The sequence below is a fragment of the Morus notabilis genome, unplaced genomic scaffold (assembly GCF_000414095.1).
Source record: "Morus notabilis unplaced genomic scaffold, ASM41409v2 Scaffold758, whole genome shotgun sequence".
In the NCBI taxonomy this organism is placed as follows: Eukaryota; Viridiplantae; Streptophyta; class Magnoliopsida; order Rosales; family Moraceae; genus Morus; species Morus notabilis.
In genome coordinates this window covers 259,025-276,496 of record NW_010365805.1, presented here as the reverse complement: position 1 = coordinate 276,496, position 17,472 = coordinate 259,025, and the positions used below count along the sequence as shown (strand labels likewise).

Below are 17,472 nucleotides of genomic sequence, written 5' to 3'. Positions count from 1 at the left end.
CCAGAGCCATTATGCAAGCTATCAAAATGCAAAGAAATTGTCATTCATGGTTTTAGCCTGTTCTTGAATTGGGTAAGAGTGGCATTTTGCTCTTATGTACAATAACACATACCGTCAAAATCTTACAGGAAACGAGGAAACAACAAATTAAAATAAGCATTTATTTGTACCCTCTTAAACTGCTCATTCCAATTTGTGAATTGTGGTAGAGAAAAGATTACATGGAGTCAACCCTGTGGGAAAGATTACACGTGCATATCCTTTTTTTGATGGACACATAAAGAAAACGCAACTCCAATCATATTTCCATCATGTGCTAATACCGGCAAGCAATTCACCACTATCCACACCTTCTGTTACGACTTCCGGTGGTGTCCGAGGGGAAGCTGGAGGAGCTCTTTCGGTGGCCATGTTTAATCTCAGCGGCCGTCCTTGTACCTCCTGTTTTTCCGCACAAGCACAAAAAGCACCAGTTAACGAAAAGAATTTATAGACAGAAGATTAAAATAAAAAGAAAATAAAAAACTTTGCATATTCAAACGCCAAGTTTTTGCTCACAACTCCATTCATGGCATCTAAGGCAGACTGTGAAGCTTCAGCGGTTTCAAAGGAGACGAATCCGAACCCTCGAGATCTTCCAGTGTCCCTCTCGTAAATGACCTTGGCACTCAACACGCCAGGCTGATCAGCAAAAGCATCTCTGAGATCCTGCGAAGTAAGGCCCCAACCAAGGTTTCCTGCATATATCTTGTGAGGGCTGTCTACATAGCCCTTGTTCATGTTCCGAATCTTTGGCCCTAGTACTTCCCTTTCTCCTCCTCTTGGCACTTGAGGGAAGTTTACCTTAACAGTTCTCCCTCCGACTTGCTGTCAACCAATGTAACCGCTAATAAGAACATCACTGGTATTAATCCACGTTAATATTCTTCAGGCTTATTCCCATTTTTGGTCCCTAAAGTTAAGAGTGAATCTCATTTTGATCCTTGATATTCAGTCCCATAATTGGTCTTGATTTATAAAATTTCTCATTAAAGTCGTTTTGTCAAGAATCCATTAAATAGTGGATGCAACAAATGACATGCAATAGTCATGTGACACTTTGTGGGAATTTAAAATAGTGTCACATGTCATCGTCCATCCTTTTTTTTTAACAGATTCTTGACGGAAGGACTTGCGTGGACCGGTAATGTGAGGAAGCAAAATGAGATTCACCCCCGATTTGAGGGGGAAAAAAAAAGATTAACCCTGTGGTTTTAGTATCATTGTATTTAAAGTTTGGTAGACAATCTTTGAGTCGCTTTTGTAATTTGGACACGAGGAAACAAATGTTTTTGTAGTTATGAGAAATTTTTACTTTTTATCGCCAACAACCACCATTGGGAAGGTAGATTCTAGTGATGTAGTTACCAAGTCGCGATAAGCATTCCTTAAAGCTATTACCTTTTTGTTTTCATAGATCTTAATAACAAGAACTCATTAAAAACTTGGACCTCACCAATGTATGCATGGCAATAGGACTAAATTATCAGCGCGAACTAAGGATCTCTAGCTTGCGTCTATCAAATTATGGTAGCAGAAAAAGAACCCAAAAGAGCAAAATGCATGCATGACCCCGTTCATTTCACAATTTAAATAACAACTTAAACTTTCTACTATAGCGTTTTCTCTCACAAAAATTTAAATTCAACTTTTTTATGTTATAGTGTTTTTTCTCACATAATTTCACGACCCAAGCACTAAAAACATAAAGAAATACATAGAGAATCTTGTTTTAAGCTAAAAGTGAAAATAAAACTGAAACCCAAGTGCAATACTAATAAGATTTGGTACTTACAGAGCCATCAAACAGTCGAATAGCCTCTTGAGCTTCCTCAACGCTTCCCATCGTAACAAACCCAAATCCTCTGCTTCTATCCGTAACTCTATCATATATAACCTAAAACAAAACTCAAAAATACAACAATTCACTCAAAAATACAACAATTCACAAACACCTTCTTGAAAAAACCAAATGTATTAAGCAGGGTTGTTAATGTTGTCAGTCTCTAAATTACAAGCATTGTTAACGTTTGGTTAGTGAACTTTTCTTTTTTACCAATTAATCCTTGATATTTTTAATAGCTTTAGTTTTTACTATAAAATTAACATTAAAAAGTAGCAAAGGTAACCAATCGTGTTAACTTAAAATTTGGACATTATTTTAACTGACATTACCTTTTAATGTGACATGATATTTTATCTAGAATTAACATTGTTATTTAATTAACGTGGCATGAAACTATTTAAGAGACATGAAAAAAAGAAAAAGCATATATAGTAACACAAAAGTTGAATTGTTTACGGAAACACTTACAAATTAGATACACATAACACAAGTGAACACAAGTATTACTGCTTTTTTTAGAAAAAATTTGAACTTTTACCCGATATTTCTGTTAAATTTTAAAAATCTGTCTTTAATATGAATAAGAGACCAAACCTGTTAAAGGCCGGTGATTTCACCGTTCGAGTTCGAAGTCATATTTAATTTTTTTATTTTAATAAAAAATTCTCACATCAAATCACAATTAAAAATTAAATCGGCCAAGTGTAAGGATTAAAAGGAGAAAAAAAAAAAAAACAAAGAAACGTCAAACCTCAACAGAAAAGACAGTCCCGGCCTCGCCAAAAACCTGGGCCAATTGTGAAGAATCCATGGAATAGGGCAAATTCCCCACATACAGCCTTCCACCTTCACCATTAGACCCTGCAGATAACGCCTTTGTCTCTTCCACTTCTTCTTCTTCTTCTTTTTCTTCTTCTTGTCCATTTTCAGGCGATTCTGCTTCTGGGTTTTCTTCCTCGGAGTTCGTTCCTTCGTCTCCGAGCTCAGCGGCGTCGAATGAGGCCGAAGAGAGTCGGAAACGGGAGAGAGAAGAAGAGAGGAGAGAGAGAGAAGAGAAGTTTGGGAATTGGGTGGTGGGCTTGAGAGTGAGGGGTTTGAGAGGAAAATTCTTGGAATATGAGAAACGAGTGGGGATGAAGATTTTGTTGCAGAGAGAAGAAGGAGAAGTGGCGGCCATGGCGGCCATGGATGGAACTTGGAAGAGAGCGAGGAGAAGAAGAGTTTTTGGAAGGTAAGGTCGTTGGGACGATACAAGATGTACTAGACCAATGTCCAATAGCTTGAGAATTATAACGTGGATAAGGTTTGTTTGCTTTCGCTTTTATAAGAAATTTTTATTATTTATTATTTATTTTTAATTTTGTAGTAGATACAATAAGGAAAAAAAAAAAGCACACTTTTAAATGTCACTTATATATTGTAATTATTTGAATTAAAAAGGAAGAATTTAACAAACATCTAATTATTTAGAATTGTATATGCTCATAAAAAGAATTCCTGCTCAACGACACTTATGTGGTAAGGTTAAACGATAAAACAGAGATGATAAGATAATTGTCGTTTATTTGGTTGAACGACAACATACGACGACATCAAAATGTAAGTCAAACCACGAAACGACATTGTTGTTATTACGTTGAACGGTTCTAAACTGCCACTGCAAGACGAGTGACGACTAATATTGGCGTTTTCCACTTACATGTCGTTCCCCTCTTAAAAAATTACAAGTCGTTTATTGAACTGAACGATAATATACTCTACGCGACAAAGGATATGTCGTTTTGGACCTTAGGTGACATAACGAATGTGTCGTAAAGTTATAAGTTTGGGCTGGGTTAAATGAATCGGTCTGAGATTCACTATTGTTGGCCTGGGCCCGACCTAATCCGACTCTAAATTTTTTGGGCTTAGAGTCGGACTAGGCAGACTCTTTCTTTTAGGGTCGGGCTGGGCCGGCCCAAACATCATAATTTAAAGATTTTTTAAAAATAGCTTATAACATTCCGAGCCGACTTTAAATTTTTTTAGGCTTAGGGCCTAACTGGGCCGACTTTCTCACTTTTAGAATCGGGCTAGCCTGGTCTGAAGTTTTCTTTTGGCCTGTCGGGCTGGCAGCCTAAAATTACACCTCTACGTCTATTCGGTTGAAAGACGTAAAAACTTTCGGACGACAAATGATTTCCATTTCATGTCGTTCAAGTGATGAAGCGACACCAATAATCAAAGAATATGAACATAGTTGTTTATTTAGGTAGCATTTGGTTTGAGGGTTTTAGAATTAGAATCATGATTCTGGTTCAAATCTTTATTTATTTGTAAAAAGTAAAAAATAGTTCTGGCTCAAAATTTTAAAACTAGTGTTTAGTTTGAATGACTCTGTTCAAAATTTGAACCCTGATGTGATGTTTTAAAATAGAACCATCTCTGGTTTTTAAATGACCTCCCCTTTGGTTTTAAGTGGTTCAAACCCCTTATTTTCTTATTCCAGAACCATGATTAAACTCAAAGACATAAATTATGATTCTGATTTCAAAATCAAAATAATCACATTGATTTAAACTCTCATAGGAAAGAGAGCCTTAGTGGGATAGCTTCAAACTTCTAGACGATAATCAATTTGCCATTTTCAAATTTTGAACCGCTGTAAACTGCTAATAGAAAAAAAATAGTAATTTTTGGCCTCATTCACTTCGCGGATTTAAGTTTTCAATTCGAGCTGAGATGTGACATTTTCTGAGAGCTTTTCACTGTAGTAGAAAAAGTTAGATGTAATATTTTCTGAGAGTTTTTTACTGCAGAAATCTAAAATTAAAAACTCAAATTGGTGAAATGAACGATGAGTTTATTTCTTCCACCCAACAAATAAGGGGATGTTGCTCAGATGGTAGAGTGCTTTGCTTAGCATGCGAGAGGTACGGATCGATAACCCGCATCTCCAATTTCTGCCTTTTTGAAATCTTTTGCAAAAAGACAAAACGACAGAAAAATCAATAATGCTGTTTATTTTGCTAAAACGGTATTAAACGACATCAATCTTCTACAATGCATTGGTGACTGGTGTCTTTATAACTTGAAAACGAACGTTATTCTGTTCAAAAGACAAACGGCAAATACTAATGACATGTTTGTTCATTATCTAGACTACATCTAACCTATAGAAGACCTTTTTTTTTTTTCCTTTCAATCTTAAACGACATAAAACATTCAACGGTTTGTAAACTACAAATTTGAATGACATGTCGTTTTGATACCTAAACCCCATAGTAATTCTAAACCACAAACGACAATATAAGGGCGTTAAATTTTAACGGTAGAAGATATATGAGAAATATGTCTTTGCCATTTAAGGGCTGCAAACTTCTTGAGGACAAAATAAAATGTCGTTCTATAATAGTCAATTATATAAATTCAACGGCATGTCGTTTCGTTAGTTGAACGACAACTTACTTTCTAGACAACCACCAAAAAAATTGGGCACATGCTTTCATTCAATTTGAATGTCCTAATAATGCATTAAGTTTGAATGTGGTTCTATAATATTCAATTACATAAATTCAACGGCATGTCGTTTCATTAGTTGAACGACAACTTACTTTCTAGAAAACAAAAAATTGGGCACATGCTGATTCGATTAAGTAGTTAAATCATTCAATTTCAATGTCCTAATAATGAATTCTTCACCCTTGAAAGAGTTCAACATCATGCACATCAAGAGCAAAATAGAACAAAATCTCTTTTACAAAAATGATTATAAAATGATGCAGCGGAATAGATAAAGTTAGAATTTTACAGGTCTAACCTGAATGAAGGATGAGACTCAAAGGTCTAATTCTACTTAAATATACTCACAAGGGAAATCCCAAAATTAGGAAGAAAACTCAGCTCTAATCAAATTCTCCAATATTGAAGTCTAATTGTTTTAACTAAGCCAAATTAATAAGTTAAAACAAACGAAAATTAAAATATTAAAACTACTTTAGAGCTAAAGCTTCCTGCATCAAAAAGGAAGAAGAAGACGCAGAGCATAACATAACACAGCAATCATACTTCATAGTAATTAGGGCACATAATTATTCTTTCATACAGCTGAGGACACAAAATACTAGTAGAGTTCTGCATTACATAAGTCCAATACATCAAATCGTCAGATAGAGTACTAAACTTAAAATTACAACACCAAATCACAACATTGTTAATGCCACAACCATTACGAGCCAGAGCTTTCAGTCTTAATCACTAAATTCACATTGTTCTCAAGACACAGCCACAAACCCACAAACTTTCAACTCATTTATTCAAATCCACACACAGTAGCACTAGTAACTAGCAGGTTTTGCTGGCTGTTCTAAGACAGCCAAATGAGCCAAGAATGAGTTGCCATTTTGAAGTGCAAACCAAACGGTTTTCGGGGGGGAACTAATCCTCACACCATGAAAACCACCCTTTGCAGAATCCATGTTAAGATTACCGCAAAGTTAGATTTTCCTATCCCATTTGTTTGCCTGAGCAAGGAATGGGGGTGCCTTGCCAATAATGCCACCACATGGCATTTTTGGCATAGCACCAAACACCATTTTGTCCCTTGCTCTCTCAAACTTTGATGTTGCAGCAGCCATGATGATCAGCCGCCGCAATGTTCCATTTGGTGGGCATGACATCAAGCTCAAGCATGCCCGTGAGGGGGTGGAGAGATGCTACTCCGAGATGATGATGATGACGGTGACTCATCTGGAAGTGATCAAGATCTCCCCTTGTGTACATGCTTGTCACCTCTGATCCTGGGATGTTTGGGCCACTGCTGTTGTTGGCTTCCTTCGATGAGTTCAGAGTTCCGCTTTCTGACTCCAGAACGGAGCTTGGAGAGCGGGAGGAGGGCTGAGAGAACAATTGCTCGCTGCCGAGTTTCTTGGCCTCAGGACTTCCCTCTTTGTTGTTGTTGTTCAGATTCTTTGTGTTCAGGAACCGGCCACCACACCCTCTTGGTCTGCGCATCGCGTGCAGATGGCGGGATTCGTGCATATATGACTGCAAAAGAAAAGGATGGATGGATATGAGATAACTTAGAAGCTTATACTTTTAATAGGATGTCAACATTGGCCTTAAGACAATGGTACTCTTGCCAAGCTGGCAAAAGTGTTTCCAAGTTGATAGAATGTGAAAAATCAAGATGTGGTCAAATTATAGTTTTCAGATAGCCAAGTAAATGCAAAGAAGCTATTTATGCCATAAGATCTTTTATTCGTAATTTTCTGTTGTCTAATTTATCTGTGTTTACCGATTCTCTCAAATGCTTAAGCTTTTATGAGATTGACCAACAATAGTGTTACATCCTAACCTTCTCCCACTTTTTGCGCCTAGACCAAACAAAGTACCCAACATGGCCTGAACAAAGGAGGAGAATGCAAATCCCCTATATAGGCCTATCAAAGGAGACAACAAGCCCACACGTGACAAGTAATGAAATTTCAATTCTCATATTCAAACAGTTTGGCCAAGATTTTAATTTTCCTCGAGGTCAGGCCTAACAACAAGCTTCCAATTCAAACACCTTTGAACTAATAATAGCTTTGTATTTGACACATCCTGTGTTTCATCTTAAACTCAAGAGAGCTGCCCAACGTATCATACCTTGCGGGGTCTTTGTATCTTATTCAGCAGAACTGCTGCCTTTGCACGGGACTGGCGGCGCCTGATGATTCCATGGTACTGCTTAGCATTGACATAGATTGGTCCCTCATCTGCTGTCAAATTCAGTGGCAGCATAATGCGACCCTGGTGCATTGCAAGAAGTTACAAGATGTGAATCAGTAAATCTATTTCCACAACTGTGCTTAAAAGGAACATTGATTTTGTCAGTTCCTACTGAAAAATCTGACTTCAAATTTTTCATTATTGAATCCTCTTTCTTCCATGTTCTACAATTTGTTCTAAAGTCTTAATCCTGAACAAAATGGACCTGAATTTCTTGGGCTACGATAAGAGCTTTAACATGTTTACACCTTTGCCATTGACAGATATAATATACTTCCTAAAAACTAATCCAAATTAGGCCTGAACTAAGATTTCCTAAATCTAGCAAAGATATTATACTTCCTTACATTTTCTAAGTTTTTCTTCACAGAAATGTTGTAAATGCAACAACTTTTGTTTCTTGAAAATTAACAAGCTAAAAGGAGATGGAAGACGAACCGAAATTTGCTGTCCATAAGAGATGACTCCGCAGTATTGATCAATGTATGGATATTTGGCACAAACCTACAGTTTTAGTCCACGAACAAGAACAACAATAAGCAATCAGTAGTTCAAAAAAAAAAAATCATATGAGAAAATGAAAAAGAAGTGGGGTCGTCAAAAAATCGGACCATTGGCTGACTGAATCCCAGCTCGAAACGAGCATGATATTCTGGCGGAGATGTTTGCAGAGAAATGGTTGCCTGAGATTTTTGGCCATCTCCTGAGAACTTACAATCACCTGAACAAGAAAAATAAATCAGCTGATTAACCATATTTTTTCCCACTAAACCGAAATCTTGGTGAACAATTTTTCTTTAGATCATAATCAAATCAAGTTGGTAACGAATATTCGAAGAAGAAGATGATCAAGTGATCAGTAGGATTTAGTTCTTTGCTCTATTAGCAAAAGGGCTGACCAAGAGCCAATTTGTCGCAATTTTATAGTCAGCTAAAAAATATAGAAAATTTTCTGACACTTGCAAGACAATCCCAAAACTTCAGAGGATACATAAAGATTTGAAAAAAATCCATTGTTGATTTTGCAAGTTTCCAACTTAATCCTACAGAATTCTTCTAATTTTGCAAGTTACAGGGCATTTTATTAATGTTCTCAGTAAAATCATATATGGTCAAAACAACTATCTAGTTTCAATAATCTAAGCATCTATAACCCAGAATATTATTCTCATCACAGTCGGGACTTGAACAACTTCTCTAAGGATTCAGAATCTATAATCAAGACAGATTTTGCTAAGTTAATGAAATATTAGGAAACTTTGGTTTTGATCATTGTTTGATGAAGATGTCATGTTACTTTAATTAACTTGGGAACTGAATATTTCCAAAACTTCTTAGACTCACTAATTCATGTATTAATCAGAAGAGAAGAATTGCATCAAAAAATAATCAGAAAATGAAACATTTTATGTCTTCTCAAACCAAATTTGTTAATTCTCTTGCTACTTTCATCCTACATGGTGACCTCTAATTTTATTTCATTTTTTTATTTTATTCTTATTATTTTTTAAATGCTATGTCCATTCTGAGAGTTATACACATTAACCAAAAAAAAAAAAAAGTAATGTACAAGAACAACTGAACAAGGATAGAATTGAGAAGATTTACCATGAAAGATGGTGAACTGAGTTGTGTTCCCTTTGTCTGGTCCTAAATCAGTGCCTCTTACAGCCTGTTTGGCGGCCATGAATTGGTCGCCGCCGCCGGGTTGTTCCATGGACAAAGGCTTAAGTTGTTGGGCACAAGAGTCTCCATGAACTGACTGAGATCCAAAGGCAGTGCCCCACCAATGCCCAGTTGGTATTGAGGAAAACTGCCCAATGGTATTGGGGATAAGTCCTTCATGTTCTTTGAAGTACATTGTTTGCATAGCCATTCTTAGCCTCCCAAAAGGATCAATTCCACAGTTCCTTAATTTTAGCTTTTAGATTATTAATTATTTAGTCCAACGCCTGCAAAAGTTTAAAAAAAAAAAAAAAAAAAACACCAACCATGATTAAGTGTCTCTAACTACATTCATTTCAAATATAAAATATATATATTTAATAAGGACTACTTATACCAAGAACAAGGGGGAAAAAGGTGAACTTTTTCATGCACTGAATTTTAGCCAAAATTGTAGAAAGCTTGTCTGATTTGATAGAAGATTCATATACAAGTGTAAGTGATCGAAATAACTTTAATTGGTGAAACAAAATTATCAAAATGATATATAATACAAAAAGATATATATAATTTGATTACAGTATTTCATTGGATTTTTTTTTTAAAATTTTAGAAAATAGAGTAAGAACAAAGCTAAAAAACAGAATAAACAAAGGGGACGCATAAATTGAATCTATATATTAGTTCTTATTACCAAAAAAAAAAAAAATTATGATTAAACTTCCAAAAATCCAATCATTATTTGTTTCCACTGATCAAACCTGACACTAAACTTTCCCATTTCAAACTTCATCAATATTTTTTGAAATCAAAATTCCATCACCAACTGCTAATAAGAAAATTTCATTGCTTCTATTGAGACACATATACATATAAAAACTTGGAATAGGAAGTAATTGATATATAAGCATTCAAAACCAAAGGGAGTAATACTTAGCTCAAAAGGAAAAAAAAAAAAATCCCACCAAAAAACTATATAAAATTTTAAATAACCAAAACCCAGAAAACCACCAAGTTGATCAGAGAAGAGAAAAAAGAGAAAGAAATAAAAGAAATGAAGCAGAATAAGGAGAAAGTGAAGGAAGAGAAAGCGACTAATAATTCTGATAAGACCCTCCAACTATATTGGAGGAAGGAATAAAGGAATTTTAATCTCAGAAACTCACACATCCGAGAATTACTAGAATTAGCTTCAGCAGTTACAAGAAGAGAGACAGTTTGTTTCTTGTCCAACAACGTCCCAACACAGCACTCAAAAACAGAAACGGAGAGAGAGAGAGAGAGAGAGATCCCGAATTATAAATGAGCACAACTGTAATGGAAGTAGACGTCACTGCCCAATAAGCTTTGCCCTTAATGCAATTCCCCTTTGTATTATGTACCATGTCCTTATATATATAATTTATATACACACATATATATATAAGATTGTGCTCTCTCAAATCTCTCTTGGCTTCACTTTGTTTTTTCCTCTCAAGCAATTTCGTTTTATTTTTTATTTTTTATTTTGGTTATAGGAAAAGTACTAAAGTTTTGAAAATCATCCTAGTTTCCATTTAGTAATGTTTTCTGAGGGGCAAAACTAGGGGTATTAAAATGCCAAAGTGGCATAAAACTTGGACTTTTTTAAGAAGGAAAAAAGAAAAATAAAAGCCTGACATCTAATGTGAATTAGTTATATTTTATTTTAAATTTTTTATTGTTTGTATAAGGAGCAAGTGGATTCCAGATAAGTTTAAGAAAAAAATGCAGATAAGGTTAAAAATGCATAGAAGTTGTGGAGATTGCATGGTTTTTTTTTTGTTTTCTTTCTAAACTCTCCAAGAGCACGTGCATGGCCAGATGGAGTGCCATGTATTAAAGTATAAAACTATTGTTGGCTCATCTCTTAATAGCTTAAGTTTTTGGGATGGATTGGTAAACTAACATGGTATCAGAGCGGGAGGTCCTGAGTTCAAACCCCCGTAATTGCACTCTTTATCCCCATTTTAAAATTGCCATCATGTGTTGGGTCTTTAATATATCTTGGGCTTAAATATTCACGTGTTGGGCTTTCTAATTAATTTACCCACACGATTGCCCATTGTCCAGCCCACACGTGAGGGGGAGTGTTAAAGTATAAAACTATTGTTAGCCCACCTCCTAACAGCTTAAGCTTTTGGGATGGAGTGCCATACTTATTTTTTTAATTCCACTTTTACGTATTAATTTTGAGTACCTAAAGTTAAAAGTTAGCCTTTTTTTTTCCACAAAGATACATTTATAGACGAGTTTTTAATAATTACGTTTATAAAATGTAAAAATTTGATGATGTGGTGTGAACTTTTCATATTTTTTTTAAATTACTTAATTTATTACAATTGTTAGATTAATATTCCATAATTAAAACAATAATACGAATCAAAATATTAAAGTAATCATTAAAATCAAACTTATATATTTGTTACACAAATGTCCTCATAAATTAGACATTTTCTCCCATTAATCACAATTATTTGCTAAAAGAAAAAAGCATAGAGAAGAGAAATTAGGCATGCTGGATATACTAACATGTAATTGGAGTTTTAAAAGTAAAATTGCACAAACCAATATCTCTCTCTCTCTTTAAAAAACACGAGAAAAAAAACAAGGTTTTCACTATCCTCTAAACACTTCCAAACAAAACTCCATTTACAGTGTGTTTGGTAGGGTGGAAAAGAAAGAGGAAAGAAAATAGATGAAAGATTTTAGAGAGAAAAATGGAATTTTAGGTGTTTGGTATAGAGAAAATGAGGAAGGGAAAATGAAAATTCATAGGATCCACTAATTTTTAATCCTTCCAACTTTGGAAAGAAAAGAGAAGAAAAAAAGTTGGACAAATAAATGAGATGTAAAATAACAATTTTAACCTTAACCATTCATCATATTTTTATTTGCATTGGGGTATTATTATAAAATGCCTTAGATTTGACATTTTTTTTTTCACTTTTCTTTCTCTTCTACCATATGAAAAAAAATTATTTTACTACCTTCACCTATATATTTTATTTCTCCTTCCTTCCTCTTTTCTATCCATCCTACCAAACATAGCATTAATGTCAATCTTTTAGTTCCTATTATCTAAAGATAACCACTGAATTATGCCCTTTCCCTTAACTGATGTCCCAATAGATTTAGTTAAGTAATTCATAAATATTATTATATTCATTCGGCTATACTGCAAGTAATAACAGTTTAATAAAATTACCAACTCAAAGAATTAATAGTTAAAGATAGTCAAAATTGTCGCTGTTGCTAATGATCAGGCAATATTCAGAATAATATATATGCTACAAAACCGTGTAATATGTTTACCCTATTTCACATAAGAATCGTTGGGGTGGCATTTGTATTATATGTGTGACAAGGTCTACTTAATAATTGTCTATATTTATTTTACATAGATGAATGAGTTTTCAATGGTTACATTTTTATCAGTAATTATCTTTAAATATAAAAATTTAATGACGTGATGTGATAAGATCAATTAAATTTCATTAATTATTATAAAATTTTTTGGTTAACTATCTAATTTATTATAATTATCGGATCAATATTTTACGATGAAAATAATAATATCCATTGATGGATAAATATTAACGTAACAATATATATATATATATATATATAAATGCTGAAAGTATGATTTACTGTCATTATCATTATTTCACCGATAACTATGTTCCCTTTTCATCCATTAAATTGTTAACCCTCATCTGCATCTAAAAGTTAACTTCATGAAGTTCTTACAAACCTTGAAACTAAATCTTTTTTTTTTCTTTTTGTTTTAAGAAAGTATTTTGACCCTTACTCATTTGAAAAGGGCAGAGAGTGATCGAAATGAGCGATCTTCCTTTGCTTTTTTTCTTTTTTTCCCTTGTTAAAAACTTGAATAAAGTACGTAAATAAGAATCTGAAGATCTTTGTAGCTAGGTTATTCCTTAACAAAATTGGCAACCATCTTGGTTCTTACCAATAACTACATAGATGATGGATGTAAAATGTATATATACATGTATATTATATATATATATATATATATAGACGAACTTTTAATTATTATTTCAATATTTATCTATCGGTAATGATCAAATTATGAAAATAAATATATATTTTAATCACAATTGATACATGACATAATATTTTATGTCTATGATCACTGTCATAAATTTTTTCTGATCAACTAGGATCAATTGATTATGACCTTTTGATCTATTTTACATGACTAAAATAATAATATTTATTCATTTCATGATTAAATATTAAAATAACTATTAAAATGCACTCATGTGTTAGTGTCTCTCGGACATATTGTTTTTAATTCCTCCCTTATCATAAATCCTAACGGGCAACATAAATATTGTCAAATGTAGAATGTAATAGCATAAATATTGTTACACAGCCGACAATCATTACAAGCGATACCTTTTTAGTACTAACAAATAATTAGCAGACCAAAACTTTCCACGTCGTAAAGTATTGACTTAAAATCTCTCTCAAAATCAACCGTTTTTTGAGCATTTGACGTAATAATTAAAATTTCGTTCATTTTACCGATTTGAATTTTTAATTTTAAAATTTTAGAATTAAATTTTTTTAAAAAATATCACATTTAATTTTTTTTATTACAGTTAAAATTTTTTAAAAAATATCACATTTGAATTCGAATTAAAAACTCGAATCCGCAAAACGAATGAGGCCTAAAACTTAGAGACTCCAGAAATAGATTTTCCTCATATCATATATGTCAACTTTTTAACATGCCTTGAATCAAAAAAATAAATTTAACAAAGAAAAATGGATTCTGATAATTTTTGAATTCTATCCATAGTAGTTTAATTACCAAGTTGCCATTAACCGATCTTGGCATAATATTCTGATGATACCCACCAACTGTTTGCATGGCTTTCAAAACCAACCAAGAGCTTTTTGGATAAATATTAATGAATTTCAATTGGCCTGAAATTTCCGTTTTGAAAATTATTAAAAATTCTATAATTGGCCGGAAGCTTAAAGAATTCGAAAAAAATAAATTGTGCATGGTTTTCCGCTCTCTAAAACACTAACCTTTTGAGGGTTATTGGCATGTGACCATGTGTTGCGCTAAGATTTACTTGATTAATTCGTACTTTAGTCCAGGATTAAAGATTTAAAAGCAATTAATATCCATTGTACAAATTTTAATTCAAAATACAATTAATAAGAGAAATAGGGCGCACCCATAATTACTTGAAATCTTTAATAAAATGGTTGAGAAAAATTAATTAAAGAGGGATCCAAAGGATGAAACAGATTTTGAAGAAATTTTTTTTTTTTTTTTTTTTATCACTCTTGTGTTAAGTTGTGGAGACTAATAATGAGAAAATTATAGAATTTACCCTTAACAGTATATGTGTCTAGATTTTTATCCGTCATTCTTGATTAATACCCTTTTGTTAGTATAATTATTTAACTAAAATGATTATTAATTAAGAATAAGAAATAAAAATCTTAATTCATGCACTTTTAAAAAGTATTTATCTCATTTCTCCGATTATTTTCTTATCAAGAGACAGTATGTGGATCGGCCTTTCACACACACAAAATACGGTTGGCCTACTTTTTCTTGTATTAAGTTGTGAACTGTACAATTTTCTCTTATAACTTTTTTTTTATTATAGTAAATTACTGAAACGGTAAAAGAAGACGTAATCTTATATTAGGGCAAACTTTTATAAATCGATCTTGCATGTTCATATACACATTTGGAATAAGACATTTAATTCTTAACATTTTCCTAACTAGCCAAAACATCATTATTGAAGAACCTTAACCTTAATGAAGATATATAGTCTGTTATCATATTTATCACCTAGCGACACCATGGTTTCTGTTTGGTTACACATTGTAATTAAAATAAAAATTAAAAGGCAATATTTTGATGATTATATAATATTAGAATGTCGTCTAACATTTCTTTAAAAATTTTCTTTATAGTCCATAAAAAAAAAAATCTTTATAGTGGGATTTCACTAGCGTAACTAGCAAAAATTCCTTATATTCTAGCTATATTGAGAACGTGTCAACTACCAATATCTAGAGGCTAGATGATCTTTAAATAATTTTAAGCATGACTTAAGGCATAGATAGCAGCCAGTATCAACGTTAAATCCAGTACTAGCACTGCATGATATTGAGACAATTTTTATTTTTATATATTGAGAAAATATTTAGTAGTCAAAATCTCCTTGGAATTAAGTCATGTTCAAACACAGTGTAATATGCCTTCTAGCCTCATATTTGGGCTAGCTGTATATCCCAGAACTGCCGGCCAATTCACAAAAATATTGGGTCTCTCTCTCTCTCTCCCTCCTTTGTGTGTGTGTGTGTGTGTTTTTTTTTTTTTTTTTTTTTTTTTTTTTTTGCAGAAAAGAAACACAAATATTGTTAGAATAAAGTGGAAAAGGACTTCCAAAGTGGCTTCCTTAGCCATTGGAAATATGCATGCGACCACATATTTTCCCTCACATATTTTTGGCCGGCCATTATTCGTACTAGTTAGAAAGTGTTAGGTTTGTCTCTAAGAAAATCTTCTTCTCATCCTTTTTTTTTTCTTTTTTTCCTCAATATTTCAAAATTTAATATGTTAATTAAGAGGCGAATCAAACACGTGGATCGAGCTAAATACGTCAACATTAAAATTAAATTTAAGACTATAGTCGCAAGGATTTAAATTCATGGCCATCACGAAATACCTTAATTAAATTCTCTCTCTTTGGAACTAATTAAATTCTTAGGAATTGTACAAGTCAATATTAGTTTTTTTATATATAAATAATTATGACAAAGACACTTTTCTGACCTCATCACCATCTTTCATCAATCTAACATGTGTGCGAGTGTGTGTGTGTGTGTCTGTGTGTGTGTGTGTGTGTGTGTGTATATAATTATATTAATTTACAATTTGGACAACCATAGCTATCAATCATTGTACACAAACCTTCCCCACAGTCTTAAAATTAAAGAAAAAGAAAGAGGTTTCAAAGTGATGAAAGGAGAATCTATGACCACAACAATTATTGGGTAGGGAACCATTTTTTTTTTTTGGTGGCAAATTAAGCTTCACAGTTCTTTTCATGGTAGGTTTTAAGGTTTTAAATATGAATACAGATATTTTGTCTCTTTTCATGGTAGGTTTTAAGGTTTTAAATATGAATACAGATATTTTGTCATTCTCTCAAATTCTTTTCCCTTATAATTTTTTCTTTAAAATAGAGATAGTCAAATTCCAAAGCCATTTTCATTGGGCACATAGTACCAAGAGGATCCTAAACAACAAATTGTCTTCGACCGTTTCGGATATACTTGCGTAGGCGTTACATACTTATATACACATATATTATATATCTAAATACATCAAATGCCGGCTAGCTAGGTAGCAGTACTTTGAATTAATTTCAACATTTGTTTCCATAGGCATTTTATGTTACATGTATACATACATACATACATACATATATAAATATATATATATATATGCACATATTTAATGATGATAATTGTTCATCTTCTTCATCTGCATTGCACGGTTTAGTACGGCATATCCCCACTTTTAGAATTAGGGGCAAAAATGAAAAACATGATAAAAACAAAACGGTTGGCATTCTTCTATATATAGTAGTAGTACTTAAGACGTACATATCATGCCAATTATCTATTTTACTTTTGCACATTTTCTAGAAATTTTTGGATTTTCAATTTTTAGAATTAAAGGGCGATTTAATTTGGTCCCACATGTACATATATAATAAGGTCGAAAAGAAGAATCCAACGGCATTGTTAAGGAAAAGAATACTAGAATAGCATTAGATTGAGAAATTAAAACCAAAGTCTGTACTTGAGGGATGGTCCACCCTAGCTAGCTAAGCGGGCAACTGTTATTGCTGGCATCTACCTCGAAGTCTTTTTATGGTTTTTAGAGAGATAACTCCAATGAATTCATGAACATGATCTCAATTACTAGGTCCACATTCATCAATAACTCTCCTCTAATTATTTAATCAATAATATCTTTAAAATATTTATTTTTGAATTTTTAATTATAATTATAATTATTTTTTTAAGAAAAAAGTAGACAAATATCTCTTAAAATACGTGAGTCTGAATTTTTATCT

General features: G+C 32.9%; 2 protein-coding genes across 2 annotated transcripts; both read right to left on the bottom strand.

Annotated features, from left to right (window-relative positions):
• Nucleotides 1-27: 27 nt before the first annotated feature.
• LOC21399939 (RNA-binding protein CP33, chloroplastic) lies at nucleotides 28-3,160 on the bottom strand. The gene is made up of 4 exons (XM_010108683.2): nucleotides 2,637-3,160; nucleotides 1,835-1,936; nucleotides 559-867; nucleotides 28-441 (listed from the first exon to the last, which is right to left on the bottom strand). The coding sequence occupies exons 1-4, from the start codon at nucleotides 3,069-3,071 to the stop codon at nucleotides 310-312; spliced, it is 978 nt and encodes a 325-aa protein (XP_010106985.1). The 5' UTR covers nucleotides 3,072-3,160; the 3' UTR covers nucleotides 28-309.
• Nucleotides 3,161-6,202: 3,042 nt separating this feature from the next.
• LOC21399938 (nuclear transcription factor Y subunit A-10) lies at nucleotides 6,203-9,580 on the bottom strand. Its single transcript, XM_010108682.2, has 5 exons — nucleotides 9,245-9,580; nucleotides 8,248-8,357; nucleotides 8,075-8,140; nucleotides 7,514-7,657; nucleotides 6,203-6,910 (listed from the first exon to the last, which is right to left on the bottom strand). Exons 1-5 carry the CDS (start codon nucleotides 9,510-9,512, stop codon nucleotides 6,476-6,478), a joined length of 1,023 nt encoding a protein of 340 aa, XP_010106984.1. The 5' UTR covers nucleotides 9,513-9,580; the 3' UTR covers nucleotides 6,203-6,475.
• Between the last annotated feature and the right edge of the window lie 7,892 nt (nucleotides 9,581-17,472).